This window comes from Chiloscyllium plagiosum, unplaced genomic scaffold (assembly GCF_037043375.1).
Source record: "Chiloscyllium plagiosum isolate Xiang-an unplaced genomic scaffold, Cpla_swu_hap1 HiC_scaffold_1, whole genome shotgun sequence".
NCBI lineage: Eukaryota > Metazoa > Chordata > Chondrichthyes > Orectolobiformes > Hemiscylliidae > Chiloscyllium > Chiloscyllium plagiosum.
The window spans coordinates 1,624,388-1,645,491 of NW_028270139.1; the positions used below are offsets into that span (position 1 = coordinate 1,624,388).

The 21,104-nt window shown below is 39.9% G+C and overlaps 1 protein-coding gene across 4 annotated transcripts in view; it reads left to right on the forward strand.

Annotated features, from left to right (window-relative positions):
• The window catches only part of rnf175 (ring finger protein 175), a 51,969-nt gene extending 41,127 nt beyond the window's left edge, over positions 1–10,842 (forward strand). For 3 of the 4 annotated variants that reach the window (XM_043700182.2, XM_043700185.2, XM_087998553.1), the window contains 2 exons: positions 7,095–7,196; positions 10,424–10,842. In XM_043700182.2, coding sequence (XP_043556117.1) covers positions 7,095–7,196; positions 10,424–10,544 — 223 coding nt within the window. In that variant the 3' untranslated portion in view covers positions 10,545–10,842. The remainder of the gene's footprint in view (positions 1–7,094; positions 7,197–10,423) is intronic. The other variant, XM_043700184.2, reaches the window with a different exon arrangement.
• Positions 10,843–21,104: the final 10,262 nt, after the last annotated feature.

The window sequence follows — 21,104 nt, forward strand, 5'->3', positions numbered from 1 at the left end:
CCCTAACTTTGCTCGTTGTTTTAAGCATGTGTAAAGTGGATGTTCCAGAAGAGATGCAGCTGGTCAAACTACTTCGTTTTAAACAAAACAGAATTTATTTACAAGCTTACTGAATGAAACACAACTAAAAGAGAACAGAATACCAAATAACTTGACCTATCTGAAAGCCCAACAGATTATCCAAATACTTGCAACAAGCCCCATAAACACTTCTCAGTACAGAAAGTCAAATCAATACATGGTCTAACACAAGAGAGGTCAGAGAGGGGGAGGGTCAGCATGGTCCTGCTTCTCTTGGATCCAGCAGTTTTACACTGCCTGCTCTGAGTAGCCAGTTTGCTAAAGAGTCGGAGTAAAGCTGAGCTGGGAGAACTGGCCACTCCCCCTTCATTGTGCAAGTGTTTTCTTTAAAACTTGAAAGCATTTTGCCTGAGGCAGTATCTAGTTGGTCCTAAATACCTTCAAACCTAGATTTGTCAGAAGCGCTGCTTTTGCATCTTCTCTGAGAAAGAGAGCTAAAGACAGCACAACCTTGTTAAAGAATCAGCGTCATCTCACACCCCCATTAAAGAAAATGAATCACCCATATCCAAAGATGGTTTCATTTTAAAACCTCTTAATCTTAAACTGTTAGTACACTACAACACACATTCAATATTACATTGACACTACTGATGCAAACATGCACAACTACATTCTATTTGTCTATTTTACTCCTGCTACCAAGCATATCTGTTTGTCATTCAAGTCTCGACAATGCGTTGGCAATCACGTTTTCTCGTCCTGCCACATGCACAATTTTCAAATTGAATGGCTGTAACAACAAGCTCTATCTAAACAGTCTGGCAGTTTGTCCTTAAATTTCTCCACAAACTTCAATGGGTTATGGTCAGTGTATATGATTGTGTCAGATATGTTACTGGTAACAAACATTGAAATGTTGTAACGCCCAACACCAAGCTCAGAGTCTCCTTCTCAACTATCGAACATTTCTGCTGATGAATGTTCAACTTCCCGGAGAAATACTCGGTAGGTCTTTGTCTTCTCGTCATCTTGCAAGAGCACAGCTCCGACACCCACATCACTGGCGTTGATAGCCACCTTGAATGGTTTTGCATAATGAGTTGTGGCTAAAATGGGGGCAGTGGATAACACGGCTTTTAGGCTGTCAAATGTCTTCTGTCAGTTCGCTGCCCACTGAACCTTATTGCCTTTCGTCAGTAATTCAGTGAGTGGAGCAGCCACACTGCTAAAACTTGGTACAAATTTATGGTAAAACCCACTCAATTCCAGGAATTGTAGTACGGCTGTTTTCATTGGTGGAATGGGAAGCTCCCCAGTTACCTTTGTTTTGCATCCCGAGGGGCCATTTGAGCATGTCCAATAACATGACCAAGGAATGTGACTTGGGCTTTGGCAAACTCACTTTTAGACATGATTATCACCAAGCCTGCCTTCCGCAGTCGATCAAACAAGTCTGATAAATGTTGCAAATGTTCCTTTCATGTGTGACTAAAAATCACCAGGTGATCTGTATATGCCACACAACTAGGTAATCCGGCAATGACCTTATTGGTAAGTGTCAGAACTGTGGCTGGTGCATTTTTCATACCAAACAGTATGACTTTAAACTGATACGGTCCATTTGGTATTATGAAAGCCAAAATACTTGCCAGTATCCTCTGAGCAAGTCTAGCTAAAAAGTATAAGTTGCTCTCCCACATCTTCAATAGTCTTCCAAATGCAGAATTGGTTATGCATCAGTCTTTGTAACTGCATTAACTCTGCGATAGACATAATTGTTGGTTACCAAATGGTTTTGGCACCATTGCTACGGGTGAGCTCCAGTCATTGAGACTCACTTCGATTATGTCATTAGATTAGATTCCCTGCACTGTGGAAACCTTGGAGCATGCTTTCAATCTCCTTTTGAATCTGTGTCAACTTTAGAGGGTTATGCCTATAAGGATGTTACTTAATCGGAACAGCATCTCTTATATCTCCATCATACATAATTAGGTTAGTACTTCCCAGCTTATATCCACAAATCTCCCCATGTGATAGTAATAACTCAGGTCATTTCGATTTTCCTCTGGAAGGTAACTCCATTTTTGACAACTTGCTCATTTGTCCAATTTTAATTTGAGGAATGTCTAATTCAGAATCCTTTGAACTTGGTTTTCACTGTGTTCTAACCAATAACACAGTCTCCTTTGGCTTGGCTTTCCTTCCCTGACAAAATGCCTTTTGAACATATTCACATGACACACACTGAGAATTCTTTTTGTCAGGAGTCCCTATGAAATAATTCACCCAAGTTTCCTTTCAACTTGGTAAGGTCCACTAAACCTTGCTTTTAAAGGTTCACAGATCACTGGAAGTAACATGACCACATTATCCCCGATAGCAGAATTACTATAGCAGAGTTTTTGATTTCTTGTCAGCTTCCTGTTTCATTGTATGCTGCGATACTTTTAAATGTCTTGCCAACTCCCCTGCTCTATTTGATCGTTCCCTAAAATTTGACACATAGTCCAAATATGTGGTCTCTGAACTCTGCCTTACTATTTTCTCCTTAATCAATTTTAACGGTCCTCTCATTTCAATGCCCAAAAGCTAATTCAAATCGACTGAATTTGGTCGATTCATTTGCTGCATCTCTGACCACAAAGTACAAACTGAATTCCCTTATCCCAATCGTCTGGATAGTCTTGACTATAAGCCCTCAATCTGGTATTTAATATCTGATGCTACCTTTTAGCACTCCCTGCAACTCTGAATGGTATGCAGTAGGTTTGAATTGTTTTATTCCTAAGCTGTCCATAAATTCCTTGATTAGTTTTGATGTAAAGTTTGACCCTTTAAAGTTTTTATCTCTGTGGGTAGTCTGTCGCTAGTGAAAAAATTGAGTAATTCCTCTACAATTCTTTTAGCTGTGAAGTAGCATATGAAATGGCCTCTGGAAATGTAGTGGATGCATCCATTATTGTTAACAAATACTGATTCCCACTTTTTGTTTTTGGTAGTGGTTCTACACAATCAAATAAAAGTGTTGTCAAGGGATCCTCAAATGCTGGAATAGGTTATTAAAGGTGCAGGTTTTATTACTGCCTGTGGTTTTCCAATTACATGACATGTCTGGCAAAATGCAACTACATCCTTGTGCAGTCCAGGCCAGTAAAAATGTTTTTGTATTTTTGGTGGAGCTTTTTGTACTCCTAAACCACCCCCCCCCCAACTGAGAGTTCGTGCACCACTTGCAACATTTCCTTTCCATAACCCACTGGCGATATGACTTGATAAATTTCTGCCCATTTCACATCTGCCTGAATATGTGATGGTTTCCATTTCCTCATTAAGGCATCATTATTACAATAGTAACATTCAGGGATACATTCGGATTCTTTTTCTGTGTATGCTTTTTGATGCAATTGCTCTAAATTTTCATCATTCTGCTGTAACCCAGTTAATTTATCTGAGTTAAAGATGTCTGCATTGTCATCTATTTGCTGCTGGTTTGTGTTAACCATCTGATCAAACAGGGTCTCTGCTAATTCCACTTCACCTTGCTTATCGATACTCTTTGATCTCTCTTGTTTCAACTGATGACTTTGTGACCTCATTACCCCACACAGTCAGGAAAAATCCCAGGATATGTGTCCTGCAATAAGTTTAGTTGCCTGAGTTTCCACTGGCTTTTTAAACACAGTAGGTAACACACCTCCGTATGAACCAGCTATATAGTTAGCAAGGACAAATTGTATTCCTGGAGCTGCGAGTTTGTCTAGTACTCCTACCTTGACTTCTCTACTCTTCACTGGACACTCTCTAACCTGACTTTACATAATTGAGTGCTTCTTGTCTCACTGTGAATTCCTGTTACTAGCACCTTTTCTGGCAATAGTCCTTCAGAAGTTTCCCATATCTGGCTTCCTAGTGCTTTTCCAAATCTACCAACACTGATTTCATGTAGCCTGCTTTATTGCAGTGAAAACACTGGAGCTTTTTAACTTTTCTTTCCCCTTCAAGAGTTTCCTTTTACCCCTATGTAAAAGTATCCTTATGATCTTTACCAAGATCCACCTTTCCCTTTCCATGTGAGGATTTTTCTTTCCCAATTTTTATCCCTCATGGATTGACATTAATTTTGGAAGCCAAACTTTGATTTATGGATTAACTCATAATGGTCAGCCATTTCAGCTGCTAATCTTCCTGTTTTAACTCTGCTCTTCCACGAGTTCTCACTATATCAGGAAGTGAATTTTTGAATGCCTCTAAAATAGTCCTCTCTGTAACAGCAGCATAGGTTTGCTCTATTTTTAATGCCCTTATCCACCTATCAAAATTACTTTGTTTGATCCTTTAAAATTCAAGATAGGTTTAACCAAAGTCCATGCTTAGATTCCTGAAATGTTGTCTGTAGATTTCTGGAACAAGCTGATATGCATCTGAGATGGTTTTGTTCACCTCATACGCCTCAGATACCCCTCTGATAGTGATGCAAATACCTCACTTGCTCTACCTACAAGTTTTGTTTGGTTCAACAAACCCACATGGTCACTGACCACCGCATTTGTTTAGCCACCTTTTCAAATAAAATGAAAAAGGCTTACAAATCCTTCTCAACAAATTTTAGGCAATCCATGAATATATTTAAACAGTTTCTCACTAGGCCTTTGGCTACCATGGGTTTGCTCATCCTTACTCTCTCCATCTCTAAGCTTACCTTCAACCTTCATCTCCATCCTTCAAAGTTGACTTTCCTGTCTAAGTGCCAATTTCTGAAGTTCAATCTCCCTCTTTCTTCCTTTCCCCCCTCTCCTTTTCTCTCTTTCTCCCTTTTTCTTTTTGTTCTGCTAAAGTGATTCATTCTTTTTTTCTTTCCTCTGCTTTTAACCATTATGCATGTTGTTTTTGTTCTATTGTTCTTTCCTTGTCTTTTGCCTCTAACTCAAGCTGCTTCATTTTCAATTGAATTTTAGCCATCTCTAAAGACTGTAACTTCTTTACTTGCTGCTCATGGCCTTTCACAGGAACATGGTTTAAGAAGATCTGGCACTCCCTCCTTAACCAACCTCCAACCAGGTTGTACATTCTGGTGCAGCAAATTTAAATGCTGAGCTATTGCTGTAATTATCTCTCTTTGTCTCACGGCAGAAGGCAGCTCCAACCCCAGCTTGGCCTTAAACACCTTTTGCAAAACCCTCTAAGTCACTTTTTCCACCCCTACAAAACTCTTGGTGACTGAAAGGGCCATTGTTATCCCAAACACTGTTAAAACCAACCAAATTCAACATCCAGAACAAAAGACATAACGTCTACCACTCACTGCCTTTGAGTCCAGCAACCTTAATCCCAAATCGGAACAATGGAACAAATTTGGATGAGCTGCCAGTCTGCTATGGACCAGCCCAGACCCCCTCAAAACATTTCAAGAAAGTAGCCTTTTTCTGCAGAAAATCCGCTTGACCATCAGAGTTACAACAATTCTTTTCAAACAATTTATTTCCTGAATGGGGTTTCCATATTTCCATTTTATGAAGTAAGCCATGATTTCTTTTCAGCTTCTAAGCAGTACTTGAACCTGGGTTGTCTGGCCCAGAGGAATGGACATGACCACTGCACCACAAAAGTTCTCATATCTTAATATAAACTTCTTTATTTGTGGTTGCTAAATTGGGCCTGCTAAAGATTGAAACCAGCAAGATTTCTTCTACGTGAGTACAAACCAGAGTCAGTGTTGATCGAAAAGTAGCAATACAATGCAAACCAATTTGTACCAATATAAATATTTGTATACTTCTTATGAAGGCATACTTAAGTTTCTGAAAAATTGAGTCTCCTCTTCTCCAAAATTATTGCTAAGCATTTTTGATACCTAAATGATAGATGAATTACTATCTTTAAGACCTAATGAACAAGTAACTCTCTTTGGATAACAGTGCTTATTAATGTGTTAATGAACTTGAAGCCTAAAAGTAGACTGAACCTACTAAGTTATTTTTTAGTAGAGTAACACGTCATGTTGTAATGTATGTGTCTGGATTGAATTGTAAAGCGAGTAGTATAGGTAAATTTAAAAATTATTTTTTGTTTGAAAGAACCAGAGTAGGTAATGCAATGTTTTCTCAACATCATTTTTAGTTCATCATTTGTATCTATTGTATGTTTTATTTCATTACCTTCATGTTTTGTGCTACACAAGTGGGTTGTAGAGTTTTATTCATAAATAATTAGCTACAATTTCTTTTATAGCTGAAGGTAGGAGAAATGAAGCAAAACAAACGCGATCCATTTTAAGTTCTCAACCTAAAGAAAAAAACCCATCTTCTGAGATCTCAGAATTCACTCCATCTGGAAATGAATGACATCACAATTTAGACTTCAAATTTGAGGATCAGCAGTCAAGTCCTAAGCTAACTGCTATTGTGTAATTTAGGCATATTTTGATAATATCAGCTAAAAAGTTGAAATAGTGCTTGTTTTGCAAAGATTGACTGGATAACTTACTTTGTACCGTGTTTGGAGGTCAAAACATTGTACATATCCAAACGGTAATTCATTAAAATAGAACAAATCTGAAGCAAAAACAAATTGCTGGAGAAGCCCAGCAGGGGTCTCACGGAACTTGAGGAAAAAACAGTTAATGTTTCCATTCCAGTGGAAGACTGGAGAACCAATTCTGAAGAAAGGTCATTGGACTTGAAACATTAACTGTTTTCTCTCCACTAATGCAGGAGACTGTTGCTCCAAAAATTCAGTTTTTGGTTGTTTGTTATTGTGTTTTAAAATGAATTCTTCACAAATGACTCCCACTATTTCAGAAATTGTTTACACTGCTGTGTTTGTCAAATAATATTTCTTCAGTTAGTTATGCATCTCCGGCTTTGGCCTCTAGTTACTTTTGATAACAGGAGTTTGGAATACCATATGACTACAAGCCATTTGTATCATTAGAACAATTGTTATTGCACATTGGAACTATGTTTTACTGTGCTCACTGATGGTAGTTAAATCGTGAATTAGCATAACCGGGATTGCTACTGGAATTTAGTTAAGCACAAATAACAAAAAGGACTTAACTAAACATTCAGATTTCATGAATTCTGCATTCGTGGTTGGTGTATTGTAGGTAAAAAGCAGACGTGCCCATACTGTAATGAGAAGGTGGACCTTAAAAGAATGCTGAGTAATCCGTATCCTTTAAAAGTTAGTTCATAAAGTTTCTGATGAATCGTTTAATACAACTTGTAAACACCTGCACAGTTTTTTATTTATAATTTTATGCAATGGTTTTAATTTTAGTAAACCTGCTCAAAAAAGGCAAATCTGTCTGTCACAAAATACAGTAATGACATGCTGTAAAACATCTCAGAAATATAGATCCATCTCATTAGTATTAGCTTCCATAAGATCATGAAAGACACCTCGATTGTACATGAAAGTTTTTGAAATGCCGTTTTTAAGGTGACTGTAGAAGATGGCCTTAGGATACGTATTATCTGTCTCTCCGCTCCCCATTAGCAACCCAACTCTCAATATTATTTGGGAACAATTTTGTCAACTTGATAAATAGCACTATCAGCTGTAATTGGCAAAAATACCATGTGGATCTGTCTCCAATGAGATATTTTATTCTACTAATTGATTTAAATCTGTAATCTCTCTCTCACATCAGCCTTCATTACTTCAAAGGCAAGTTAATGACAAAGCAAGCTACTTCTGAACTCTTTGATTACTTGTAATGAGAATTATATAATTGCAGGTGATATTTTGCGCAAAAATCCATAGATATATAACAGATTTCTTTTGGGAACTTAAAAGTCAAATTCCGAGCCAATACATTGGATGCAAAATCTTAATTAACATCTGAAATATTAATCTATATTTTCTCTTTCAGGTTCTAATAGATCAGTATATTTCAGCTATTGGTACTTAGTCATAGACTCCCTACGTTGTGGAAACACCCCATTTGGCCCATTGAGTCCACACTGACTCTCTGAAGTGCATCCCACCCAGACCCACTTCATCCATGTAGCCCTGCATTTCCCATGGCTAACCCAACTAGCCTGCTCATCTTTGGACTGTGGGAGCAAACCAAAGCACCTGATATACCTACAATGCCGTTAGGAGCTTTGATCCAGGAACAGTGATACATTTCCAAGTCAGGACAGAAAGTGACACGGAGGGGAACATATAGGGGAAACCATGTCTACAATTTTCTCTCCAAGACTCTCACTACCTGACTTGGAAATATATCACAGTTCTCTCAGTATCACTGGATTAAAATCCTGCAACTCTCTTCCTACTGGTATTGTGGGTGTACCTAAATGGGCAGCAGCAGTCAAGAAGGCAGCTCATCAACTTCATCAGGACAACTAGGGATGAGCAATAAGTGCTGTCTCAGCCAGTGATGTTCGCATCCAACAAATTAATTTTTTCAAAGAGTCCTGCTAGCAATGCAGTTTGCTAAGACATGTTTTGCTTTTTGTTAGGGTTTTCGGACAAACCGGACAATGGAATTAAGACCACAACCAAATCATCCATTATCTCATTGATTAGCAGAGCAGATAAAAAGAACCTATTCGTCCTGAGTCCTATGTTTCTATGATTCCCATTTGATTTGCCAACATGAGGAAGTTGAGAGGTGACCTTACAGAAATTTATAAAATAATGAGGGGTATAGATAGCGTTAATAGTATTTGTGTTTTCCCTAGGATGGGGGATTTCAACACTAGGGGGCACAGTTTTAACATGAGATTTTAAAAAGACATGAGATAATGTTTTGCATGTGGATGTGTGTACAATTACAATGTTTAAAAGACATTTGGATAAGTACGTGAATAGGAAAGGTTTGGAGGGATACGGGCCAGGAGCAGGCAGGTGGGACTAGTTTAGTTTGGGATTATGTTTGTCATGGACTGATTGGACTAAAGGGTCTGTTTCCATGCTGTATGACACTGTATGTATTTATTTGGTTCTGGTCTTTCTTACATGGAAGAAAGAAATACAATCCATTACAAATGTTGCAATGGTGTTACAATTTGCAAGTTTACTAAGATACAAAATTTAAAATAAGTTGCTTATTATTTGGTTTTTAACCCACTTCCTACTTATGATGCCCTTCTATTAAAGCAAGCTTTCCTGGCAATTGACTTTGACGATGGAGTCCTGTTATCTTGTCTTTCTCCTTTCAATTGCAGAGTTAACAGTGCTGATTTCCTTGATATTATCATCATCTCCTTGAAGTTATATTTTCTAAGTACAAGATGTGTGAGTGTTCCTGGTTTGTAAAATGCTTTGCAATTCCATCAATTTTCTTTTCAATCTTGACCAGTTTATAGATATTAATTTTAAAAAGTAGTGATCTGCCCCACAGTACTTAGCAGTGTTTTCTTAAAGCTATATTTTCCACTGATTTCTCGACTATCATATAGTAGTACTTTCCTCAGCTCCCACCAGCTATTGCTATAGTAGATCATTCTAACAGTTGATGTACACATATACATTTTTCAATCTCCCCAAATATTATTGTAGAATTATTAAATTCTACAGTATAGGAAGAAAATATTTAGTCCATCTTAAATATTTGAAAAAGAAATTACACATATTGCTTTACAGCTGCCTTTTTATTTCTTCCCCCGTAATTTCCTCTAAAGTATCTGTTCAACTCCATTTTAAAAATTATTTATGGAATCTGCTTTCTGCAGGTTTTCAGTTTCAGCATTTGAGATTCTGACAACTTCCCCGCTATACATATTTTGGTTGATTTTAATGTCGTAATTTGAGAGAGGGAGTAGTTTTTTATGTCTAATCAATGAAAACCTCATTGTGTTGAGAATCGGAGGTTATATTTTCTCCTTCTGTTCCACAGAAGACAATCCTAATTTTCCAGCATCTTCTCATTCCTGAAGTCCCTGGTCAAACTTCTGTATGTTTTAAGGCATTTTATATTGATTCTGAACATTATATTTTTGATTAAACACTTCTCTCAAATTACGTTTAGATGCAGGCACTTCAGTGTTAAAATTAACTCAAGTTGCAACAATTTTAACAAATCTTTAGTAGTCACATACTGTTTCGTGACATTACTGTACTAATTTAACCATTTATACTTCTAAGTATCTTAAGAACAAGGATGGGAACCATTTCAATTGATTATTTGAGAGAAAAATGGTCATTTGCATAGAGCATTTTCAATTTGTACATTTAAAATTGAATATCTGAATGTATATGAACAGTAGAAATAAAAGCATGAATGGCTGATATAATAGAATTAATTGATAGTAAATGTTCACATCTCCAAAAAAGTTGATTTCAATGCGAGAGCTGCTGAAGCAGCTCTTGTCATAATTTCATTGTTCAGTTTTAGCCAGCGTTGTTTTAAGTGAATACAAAATGTTTTCTTTAACTTTAACTTCAGGTGGGAGCGCACACATGTTTTATATGGCCAGCTATTAGATTGGCTGCGTTATCTAGTTGCATGGCAGCCTGTAATTATTGGAGTTGTACAAGGTATTAACTATGTATTGGGTCTAGAATAAGACCCTACCAATTTTTCTGGCACGTGCATTATAAATAAATCATTTTAAATTATGTATATTCTAGAAAATGTTTACTCTGAATTTGTCATTTAGAACTGCATAACTGCAACATGTTTTGTTGGTACCTCAATGACTGATTATGGTGATTATGCTGTCACTTAACTAACATGCAATAATATGCATTATTTTTAAATAAGTAATGTCAAATTTTGTAAAAGGGAGCCTTCAGTTCTTTCACAGACAGATTGTGTTTCCTTACAAAAATGTTGAAAAAAATTAAAGCATGGATGCATTCAAAGTTTGTGAGAAGATTTGTAACTCAGGTGCTCGTTGTTGTGGTTCTGTTCGCCGAGCTGGGAATTTGTGTTGCAGATGTTTCGTCCCCTGTCTAGGTGACATCCTCAGTGCTTGGGAGCCTCCTGTGAAGCACTTCTGTGATCTTTCCTCCGGCATTTGTAGTGGTTTGAATCTGCCGCTTCCGGTTGTCAGTTCCAGCTGTCCGCTGCAGTGATCGGTATATTGGGTCCAGGTTGATGTGCTTATTGATTGAATCTGTGGATGAGTGCCATGCCTCTAGGAATTCCCTGGCTGTTCTCTGTTTGGCTTGTCCTATAATAGTAGTGTTGTCCCAGTCGAATTCATGTGGCTTGTCATCTGCGTGTGTGGCTACTAAGGATAGCTGGTCGTGTTGTTTCGTGGCGAGTTGGTGTTCATGGATGCGGATCGTTAGCTGTCTTCCTGTTTGTCCTATGTAGTGTTTTGTGCAGTCCTTGCATGGGATTTTGTACACTACTGTACACAGGAAGACAGCTAACGATCCGCATCCATGAACACCAACTAGCCACGAAACGATATGACCAGCTATCCTTAGTAGCCCCACACGCAGATGACAAGCCACATGAATTCGACTGGGACAACACTACTATTATAGGACACGCCAAACAGAGAACAGCCAGGGAATTCCTAGAGGCATGGCACTCATCCACAGATTCAATCAATAAGCACATCGACCTGGACCCAATATACCTATCACTGCAACAGACAGCTGGAACTGACAACCGGAAGCGGCAGATTCAAACCACTACAAATGTCGGAGGAAAGATCACAGAAGTGCTTCACAGGGGGCTCCCAAGCACTGAGGATGTCACCTCGACAGGGGGCGAAACGTCTGCAACACAAATTCCCAGCTCGGCGAACAGAACCACAACAGCATGGATGCATTGTTGATCACCACTTATGATACTGATTTGGAAATTGTAATTACCATTTCAAAGAAAATTTGACCATGAGATGTCTCTATATAATAGCTTATTAAACATAGAATGAAATTCGTACTTTTTGTTATGTCACCACTAAGTAATGTTTTGAAAAAAGTGTTCTGGTTTCATGAATCAGTAGAATTTGATTCATGCCCCATAGTGATTTATTTTTCTGGTACTTAATGTTGAGAACTAACAAAGTATTGAGTTGTGTTTTTGCTTCTATATTTATTCTCTAAGATGTCATTTATTTAGTTCAGCTGATGATAAATGCAATATGACTTGTTTATTACTATGCATATATTATTTTAAATTTGAAGGCATTGATCTTATACTTTTGGTATTTGTATTTGCAAATTTTATTCACCTGAAACGTGACTTTTTATCCATCTTAATGCAGTTTAAAAGTAATAGCTTGGATGAAATTTGATTTGGAGCCTTAATGTTACTGTTTTCTGATATGTTAATTCTGAAAACTGCTTTACAATGTGGAGTATGAATAATACTTAGAAATGTTTCAGATTTATCATTTAGATGTGCCCTTGCTAATTTGTGCATCATTTTTATTAATTTACAAATATTATCTAAACCATGAATGATGTAAATCAAAATAATTATTGAGCCTGGAAATCAGAGATAAATGAATCAATAAGTTTAAATTATGACTAAATGGTGTATTTTGCAGTAAACCTAAATTTTATATGTTTGGGCAAGATATGAATTGAAAATTGGCTTTAGACGTTCATAGCTGGGAGAAAAGGTTCAAAGAACAGTTACATTGAACTTGAAAAGCTAACTGTTTTTCTTTGTGTGGGGTTGCTGTTCGACCTACTGATTTTCTTCAGCATTTTATTTTTATTTGTGGAGGAAGAAAATCTGTAACTGGGATTTGTCAGAACACAAAACTGCCCAAATTTATCCATGGTTTGATGGAATGGCTGATTTCCTTTAGTGACTGATTTAATTCTGAAAGTTGGTGGTCACATTTGTTTAATGAGAAAAAATGATTTGAAGTGTTAGGATATGCAGGTTTGGATAATGAGGGCAGTCAACAAAATTATTGTCATCTATGAATGAGGCAGCAGGATATGTGGGGGAAAAAGATAATCTTGGAAGTCTAGTCAAGACATTTTTAAAATTAGCTGATGGAATGTGGATGTTGCATTTGTTGCTCACCTGCAATTACCTGTGTGATGATAGAGGTATTGGGCTGCCTTCTTGAACTGTTGTCCTTTTGGGGGCTGAGTACATCAATCCTACCCTAATTCTGTTAAGGAATTTTAATCCAGTAACAGAAAGGATATGATAGTATAGTTACAGTGGTATCTGTGACTTAAAGGTGTAAATATTTAAGCTGGCAGATGGGATGCTCATCAAACTTGCTACTACATCCTGGAGAGTGCTGAGCTTTCTGAATGTTATTGGAGTTGCAAATATCCAGGCAGTTGGAGAGTAAGCTAAAGCTTCCGTAGTCTTACCAGAGTGTATGGCTGCTCTCTTATCACAGTGAGATGACTGGTGGTGGTTTAACCTGAGGGTCACCATGCCTCTGGCAGGCAAGAGTCCTTCATGGTAACTTAGCAGTGTGGGAATTGAACTCAAGCTGTTGCTGTTACCCAGTATTGCAAAGCAGCCAACTGAGTTTTAGTGTCCTAACTTCTAGCGTCATAGAGATGTACATCTCAGAAACCGACCCTTTGGTCCAACTTGTCCATGATGACCAGATATCCTAACCTAGTCTAGTCCCACCTGCCAGCACATGGCCCATATCCCTCTTAAACCCTTCCTTTTCACATACCCATCCAGATGCCTTTTAAAATCTGTAATTGTACCAGCCTCCACCACTTCCTCTAGTAGTTCATTCCATACATGCACCACCCTCTGTGTGAAAACATTATCTCTTAGGTCCCTTTTCTATCTTTCCCCTCTCACCCTAAATCTATGTCCTCACGCTCTGGACTCCCCCCCCAGCGAAAAGATATTGTCTATTTACCCTATCCATGCCCCTCATGATTTTATAAATCTATATAAGGTCACCCCTCAGCCACTGATGCTCCAGGGACATTAGCCCTAGCCTATTCCGCCTCTCCCTATAGCTCAAATTCTCCAACCCTAGCAACATCCTTGTAAATCTTTTCTGAACCCTTTCAAGTTTCACAGCATCTTTCCAATAGCAAGGAAATCAGAATTGCAAGTAGTATTCCAAAAGTGGCCTAACCGATGTCCGGTACAGCCGCAATATGGCCTCCCAACCCCTATACTCAATGCTCTGACCAATTAAGTGAAGCATACCAAACACTGCCTTCACTATCCTATCTATCTGTGATTCTACTTTCAAGGACCTATGAACCTGCACTCCAAAGTCTTTGTTCAGCAACACTCCCCAGGATCTTACCATTAAGTTTATAGTCCCTGCCCTGATTCGCTTTGACAAAATGCAGCACCTCAATTTATCTAAATTTAACTCCATCTGACACTTGTCAGCCTATTGGCCGATCTGATCGAGATCCCGTTTGTAGATGGTTTATATGCTTTGAGATTTTTGGTGAGCTACTTGCCATGGGAGTTCTAGCTTCTGAAATTGTTTTGTAGCTGCAGTATTCATATTGTTGGTTTGGTTCAATTTCTGATCAGTGGTAACTCACCAGGGTTTGATGGTGGAGCAATGCTAATGTCATTGAAAGTCAAGGCGAGTCTGTTAGATTTTCTCCTGATGGAGGTGGTAATTGTCAGGTACTAATGACATGAATGTTACTTGCCACTTAGTAGCCCAAGCCTAATGTTGTCCAAGTCTTGTTGCAATTGGACACAATACTTCAGTACCTGAGATCTCATGAATGCTATTGAACGTTGTGTAATTATCAGTGAATATTCCCATTCTGAAGTTTTGATGGAGGGAACAAGCAGCTGATGAAGCGGCTGAAGACTGTTCAGCCGAGGACATTACCCTGAGGTGATGTCCTGGAACTGAGATGATTGGCCTCCAATAACCCCACACTTTTGCAAGATATGACTCCAACCAGCAGAGTTTTCCCCTCCATTCCAATTGACTGCAGTCTTGATAGGCCTTCTTGATGTCATACTTGGTTGAATGCTGCCTTGATATCAAAGGCAGTCACTTAGCTTACCTTTGGAGTTTAGCATTTTAAACATTGGTTGGACCTAAGTTCTAATGAGGTCAGGAATTTCAATCGACTGACCTTGTTCAACTTACATTCAGTTCTTCAATAATGCGTTCTTGTGCAACCCTGCATTGTAGAAAGGTTGCGCTTTAGAAAGTGTTTACAATGTGATTGCGTTATAGTCAACACAAGCTTTAAAGGTTCGTGCTTTAGAAACAGCGTCCCCAATTCGTCAATCAAGTTACACTGAATTCACATTAACAAAACCTGTTATAGCAGAATGACCTGTATTTCAATACAAAATGGTATAGGTTTAAAATGGTCGAGCCTGTTTTCTGTGATCTACTAAAGTTTAGAATAAAAATACGAATCCAAATGCAGTTGAAAAATGATTTTCAAGATGTCACGGCAGCTCCAGGCAACAAATTACAGAATAAATTCCAAACCTTGTTTCACCATACGTTATGGACCAGGATAAGAGCAAGACTGGTTTTACAACGTTTATGGATACGAATCACTGTAGGTAGCTGCTGACTGTTCATATGATTTTTTTTCATTCTTGCTAATTTCCCTCAATGTTCAGGACAATTGTCTGATTGTATTTAAGATCTTTAGAATCTTTATGGGTGTCTCTAATAGAGTTGTGAAGACATTTGATGAATTCCCAAGTTGATAACAGTTGCCTCCACTCTTGTAAATTGTATTGTTTAAAATAACTTGCAAGAGACTAGGTTTCAGGGCAAGCTTGGACACTCTGAACTCGACTTTCAAGGTGGAGAACATAACCCAGAAGATTCCCTGGCTTTGCACAGCCTTTAGAGAAAGGTATCAATTGTTCTGGTGTGTTAATACTTAATTGTTCTTAATAACTTTTTTTCCTTTCCAGTGTTCTAATGCAAAGAAACACAAAGGAATGTATTTCTGCTGTAATGCAGATGAATGCTTCTAGAGGGCATTGTCAGATTTTCAAGGGATTCAAATTTAAAACCAATTAAATACAGCAAACCCTTTATTAGTACATGAGGTTAACACATTACATGTGAGTAATTTGCAATTCCACGCAGATCAACTGCTAGATTACTGGACGAGGAGTTGCATGTGCTGTCTATTCATTATCAAAATAGACATTAGACTCCATGTCGCATAATGTCCATCCATGCAAGCTAAGGTACTTTTTAACTTGTCTTCTCTGTGACTCACTTAATTTTTTTCATGAAAAGTGCTGTTTATTTTACTCAATAAGACTAATTGTTTTTGTCCACATCAGTTCAAGTTTTGTGTTTACTCAACAAATTCACGCATCATAAACTCAATTTTATATATATGTATTTGCCTATAAAATATTTGAAAAAACACATCTTTCCCATGTTCTGACTGAACCAACTACACCTACTAATAGTATTTATAAAAGATTTTTTTAAAAAGTGCATCAGTTGCTGATATGACTTGCAAGTTTCAGTTATCACTTCTGCAGAAGACGGCGACAATGGGAGGAATTGTGGTCCAGGAGCAACGGCCCAGCATTACAACTTCAATTCAGCAGAGAGAGAGAGGAAGCAACAGATTATATTGAGGCCTGCAGAAAGGGGTGGGGGCAGTATACAGGGAACAGGTTCAACAAGTGCAGCTTCAGGAGACTGCTGATTGGAGTGCTTTGATTCATTTGTGATTTTTAAAAAGAAGTTTTTGGGAGAGTGGATTAACTTAGAAATGTAAGTAGGGAGAGAAGTAAAATTAGCTTAAGGGAATTAAGTTTATAGCATTCTTATATAAGCATCCTTTTCTTTCAGAAAGGATTAATGAAGGAGCTTAAGGGAAGTCATGTCAGCAGAGTTTGCACCTCCTGTGTTACATGCCAAATCATTGAAGCTTCCGTTGTCCCAAATGGCCGTGCATAAGGAAAGAATGTCAGTTGTCGTAATTGGTGAACTAATTTGGGAGATGGAGCTATGGGTGAATTCTCTATGGAGCAGCAGTGATGCTGTGTATGTCGTAGATAGCATATTCAGTGAGGTGGTCACATTATGGTTGAAGTCTGAGCAGTTAGAAAAGGCACATGTGATCACCAGACAGTGCAGGAATCCCTGGGGCTAACCCCCCCCCCCTTCCAATAGAGACATTGTTTTAGATACTGTTGGGGAAGTGACTGTGCAAGGGAAAGCACTGGGAGCCAACTTCATGGCATCATGGATGGGTCTGTTGCATAAGAGGGGAGCAAGAAGAATGACAGGTCGGTAGTGATAGAAAATTCATTCCTAAGGGGAACAGGTGGGCATTTCTGCAGCCATGATACTGACTGCAGCTTGATATGTTTGAGATCAAAGTGGTGCTGGAAAAGCACAGCAGGTCAGGCAGCATCTGAGGAGCAGGAATATCGATGTTTTGGGCAAAAGCCCTTCATCAGGAATAGAAACAGGAAGTCTCCAGGGTGGAGAGATAAATGAGGGGGTGGGGCTGGGGAGAAGGTAGCAAAGAGTACAATGGGTGAATGGGGGTGGGGATGGAGGTGATAGGTCAGATGGGAGGGTGGAGCAGATAGGCGGCAAGGGAGATTGGCAGGTAGGACAGGTCATGGGGACGGTGCTGAGCTGGAAGGTTGGAACTGGGGTAAGGTGGGGGGGAGGGGAAATGAGGAAACTGGTGAAGTCCACATTGATGCCCTGGGGTTGAAGTGCTCCGAGGCAGAAGATGAGGCGTTCTTCCTCCAGGCGTCGGGTAGTGAAGGAGCAGCGGTGGAGGAGGCCCAGGACCTGCATGTCTTCGGCAGAGTGGGAGGGGGAGTTGAAATGTTCGGCCACGGGGCAGTGGGGTTGATTGGTGCGGGTGTCCCGGAGATGTTCCTGAAGTTCTCTGCGGGGAGGCGTCCAGTCTCCCCAATGTAAAGGAGACATCGGGAGCAATGGAAACAATAAATTACGTTGGTGGATGTGCACGTGAAACTTTGGATGTGGAAGGCTCCTTTGGGGCCTTGGATGATGGTGAGGGAAGAGGTGTGGGCACAGGTTTTGCAATTCCTGCGGTGGCAGGCCAGGGTGCCAGGACGGGAGGGTGGGTAGTTGAGGGGGGGTGTGGACCTGACCAGGTAGTCACGGGGAGAACGGTCTTTGCGGAAAACAGAAAGGGGTGGAGAGGGAAATATATCTGGTGGTGGAGTCCATTTGGAGGTGGAAATGTCAGCGGATGATGCAGTAAATGCGAAGGTTGGTGGGGTGGAAAGTGAGGACCGGGGGGGGGGGGTGGGGGTTCTGTCCCTGTTACTGTTGGAGGCGTGGTGTTTGAGGGCGGAGGTAAGGGATATGGATGAGATGTGTTGGGCATCTTCAACCATGTGAGAAGGGAAATTGCGATCTCTAAAGGAGGAGGCCATCTGGTGTGTACTGTGGTGGAACTCGTCCTCTTGGGAGCAGATACGGCAGAAGCGGAGGAATTGCGAATATGGAATGGCATTTTTGCAGGAGGTAGTGTGGGAAAAGGTGTAATCCAGGTAGCTGTGGGAGTCGGGTTTGTAAAAAATGTCAGTGTCAAGTCTGTATCATTAATGGAGATGGAGAAGTCCAGGAAGGGGAGGGAGGTGTTAGAGATGGTCCAGGTGAATTTAAGATAGGGGTGGAATGTGTTGGTGAAGTTGATGAACTGCTCAACCTCACGGGAGCACGAGGTGGCGCCGATGCAGTCATCAACGTAGCAGAGGAAGAGGTGGGGAGTGGTGCTGGTGTAATTCTGGAAGATGGACAAGTAAAGCTTGAATAAGCTTCAGGAGACTGCTGACTGGAGTGCTTTGATTTATTTGTGATTTTTAAAAAGAATTTTTTGGGAGAGTGGATTAACTTGGAAATGTAAGTATTAAGTGAAAATCATAACAAAATAATGTAAGTAGGGATGGTTTGGTCAGAGTGTATTGCGACCACATGCTATTAAGTAAATTTGTCAGAGCAGTGGGACATGTTTAAGAAAGTAATAGGGAGGGTGATATCTTGGGGACAATCCACATCACAGTAGAGGAGGTGTTGGACGTATTAGAATGTAGGAAAGTGGATAAATCTCCTGGTTCTGACCAGATATGTACAAGAACCCTGCAAGAGGCTAGAGAAGAAATTGAGGGAACCCTGGCTGATAGTTTTGCATCATTGTTAGCAATGGGTGAGGTCTCGGTAGACTGGAGGGGAGCGAATGTTGTGCCATTATTCTAGAAGGGTTGCAAAGGAAAACCTGGGGACTTTACACTGTGAAGGTTAACATATGTGGTGGATAAGTTAGTTGGTAAGATTCTGAGGGATCAGATATACAAGCATTTGGAAAGACTGGGATTGATCAGGAGTAGGTTTTGTGAGTGGGAGATCATGCCCCACAAATTTGTTGAGTTCTTTGATGAAGTGACCAAGAAGGTTGACAAGGGCAGGACAGTAGACGTAGTCTATATGGATTTCTGTAATGCATTTGATAAGATGGTAGCCTGCTCCAGAAGGTTAGATCTCATGGAATCCAGGGCAAAGTGGCAAATTGGATACAAAATTGGCTTGAAGGTAGGAAGCAGAGGGTAATAGCGGAAGGTTGCTTGTCGGACTAGAGGCCGCTGACTACTGGGGTACCTCAGTTCAGTGCTGGGCCCATTACTGTTTGTTATCTATATCAATGATTTGGATGAAAATGTACAAGGCATGATTAGTAAGTTTGCTGATGACACTAAAATAAGTGGTATTGTGGACAGTGAGGAAGGTTATCAGAAATTGCAGCAGGACCTTGATCAGCTGGGGAAGTGGGCTGAGAAATGGCAAATGGAGTTTAATATAGATAAGTGTGAGGTGTTGCATTTTGGAAAGTCAATCAAGGTCGGAGTTTCATGGTGATTGGTTGGTCTTAAGGAGTGTAATGGAACAGAGTTCAGGTGCAAGGTTCTCTGAAAGTGGAGTCCCAGGTAGACAGAGCAGTGAAGAAGGGTTTTGGCACACTGACCTTCTCTCCGGGCATTGAGTATAGAAGTTGGGAAGTTATGTTGCAGTTATACAGTATGTTGGTGAGACCGTACTTGGAGTATTGTGTTCAGTTTTGCTCACCTTATAGGAAGGATGTTGTTAAACTGGAAAGAGTGCAGAAGAAATTTACAAGCATGTTGCCTTGACTCAATGGTCTTGAGTTATAAGGAGAGGTTGGACAAGTTGGGACATTTTTCTTTAGCATGTAGGAGACTGTGGGGGGACCTTTTATAGAGGTGTACAAGATCGTGAGAGGCATGGATAGGGTGAATGCACTCAAGTCTTTTTCCCAGGGTTGGGGAATCGAAGACGAGAGGGCATCAGTCTAAGGTTAGCGGGGAAAGAATAAAAGGGAACCTGAGGGGCAATGTTTTTACAGAGGATGGTATGCATATGAAATGAGCTGCTAATGGAAGTGACTGAGGCGGATATATTAGCAACATTCAAAGGCATTTGGATTAATACATGGATAGGAAAGGTTTAGAAGGATACGGGATACAAGTGTAGGGAAATGGGGTCAGCAAGGAGTAGTTTGGCCCAAAGGGCCTGTCTCCATGCTGTAGGACTCTGACTATATGAGTATAGGGCCAATATGTTCCATTAAAGATAGTGAGTAGGACCATATTGCGGGACTTAAAACATTGGATAAAGAAAAAAGGAGGCTTATGGTAGATAGTGAGCACTCCAAACAACAGAACTCCTAGAGGAGTACAGAATGTATAAAGAGGAACTCGGAGAGCAAAAGGGAGGCATTAAAGGATACCAGGTAAAGTAAAGGAAAATTCTGCGTTATTTTGCCAGTACATTTAAGATAAAAGGATAAATAGGAAAGCGTAGGCCCCATTAAGGATCTCAGTGGTAATTTATATGTGGAGAAATTGAGGACTGCAGATGCTGGAGATCAGAGTTGAAAAGTGCACTAGAAAAGCACAGCAGGTCAGCCAGCATCCAAGGAGAGGGCTAATCAATGTTTCGGGCATAAGCCATACAGGAATGTGGCAGGGGGAGTCGAGCAAGTAGAGAGATGACTAGGAGGGTGATGCTGGGGGGAGGTAGCTGGGAAGGCAATAGGTAAATGCAGGTGAGGGGGTGATGGTGATAGGTTTGAGGGAAGGGTCGAGTGGATAGGTGGGAAGGCAGATAGACACGTAGGGTCCTAATTTTTATGTGGAGGTCAAGTACATTGGTAGGGTTCTAAATGAATAT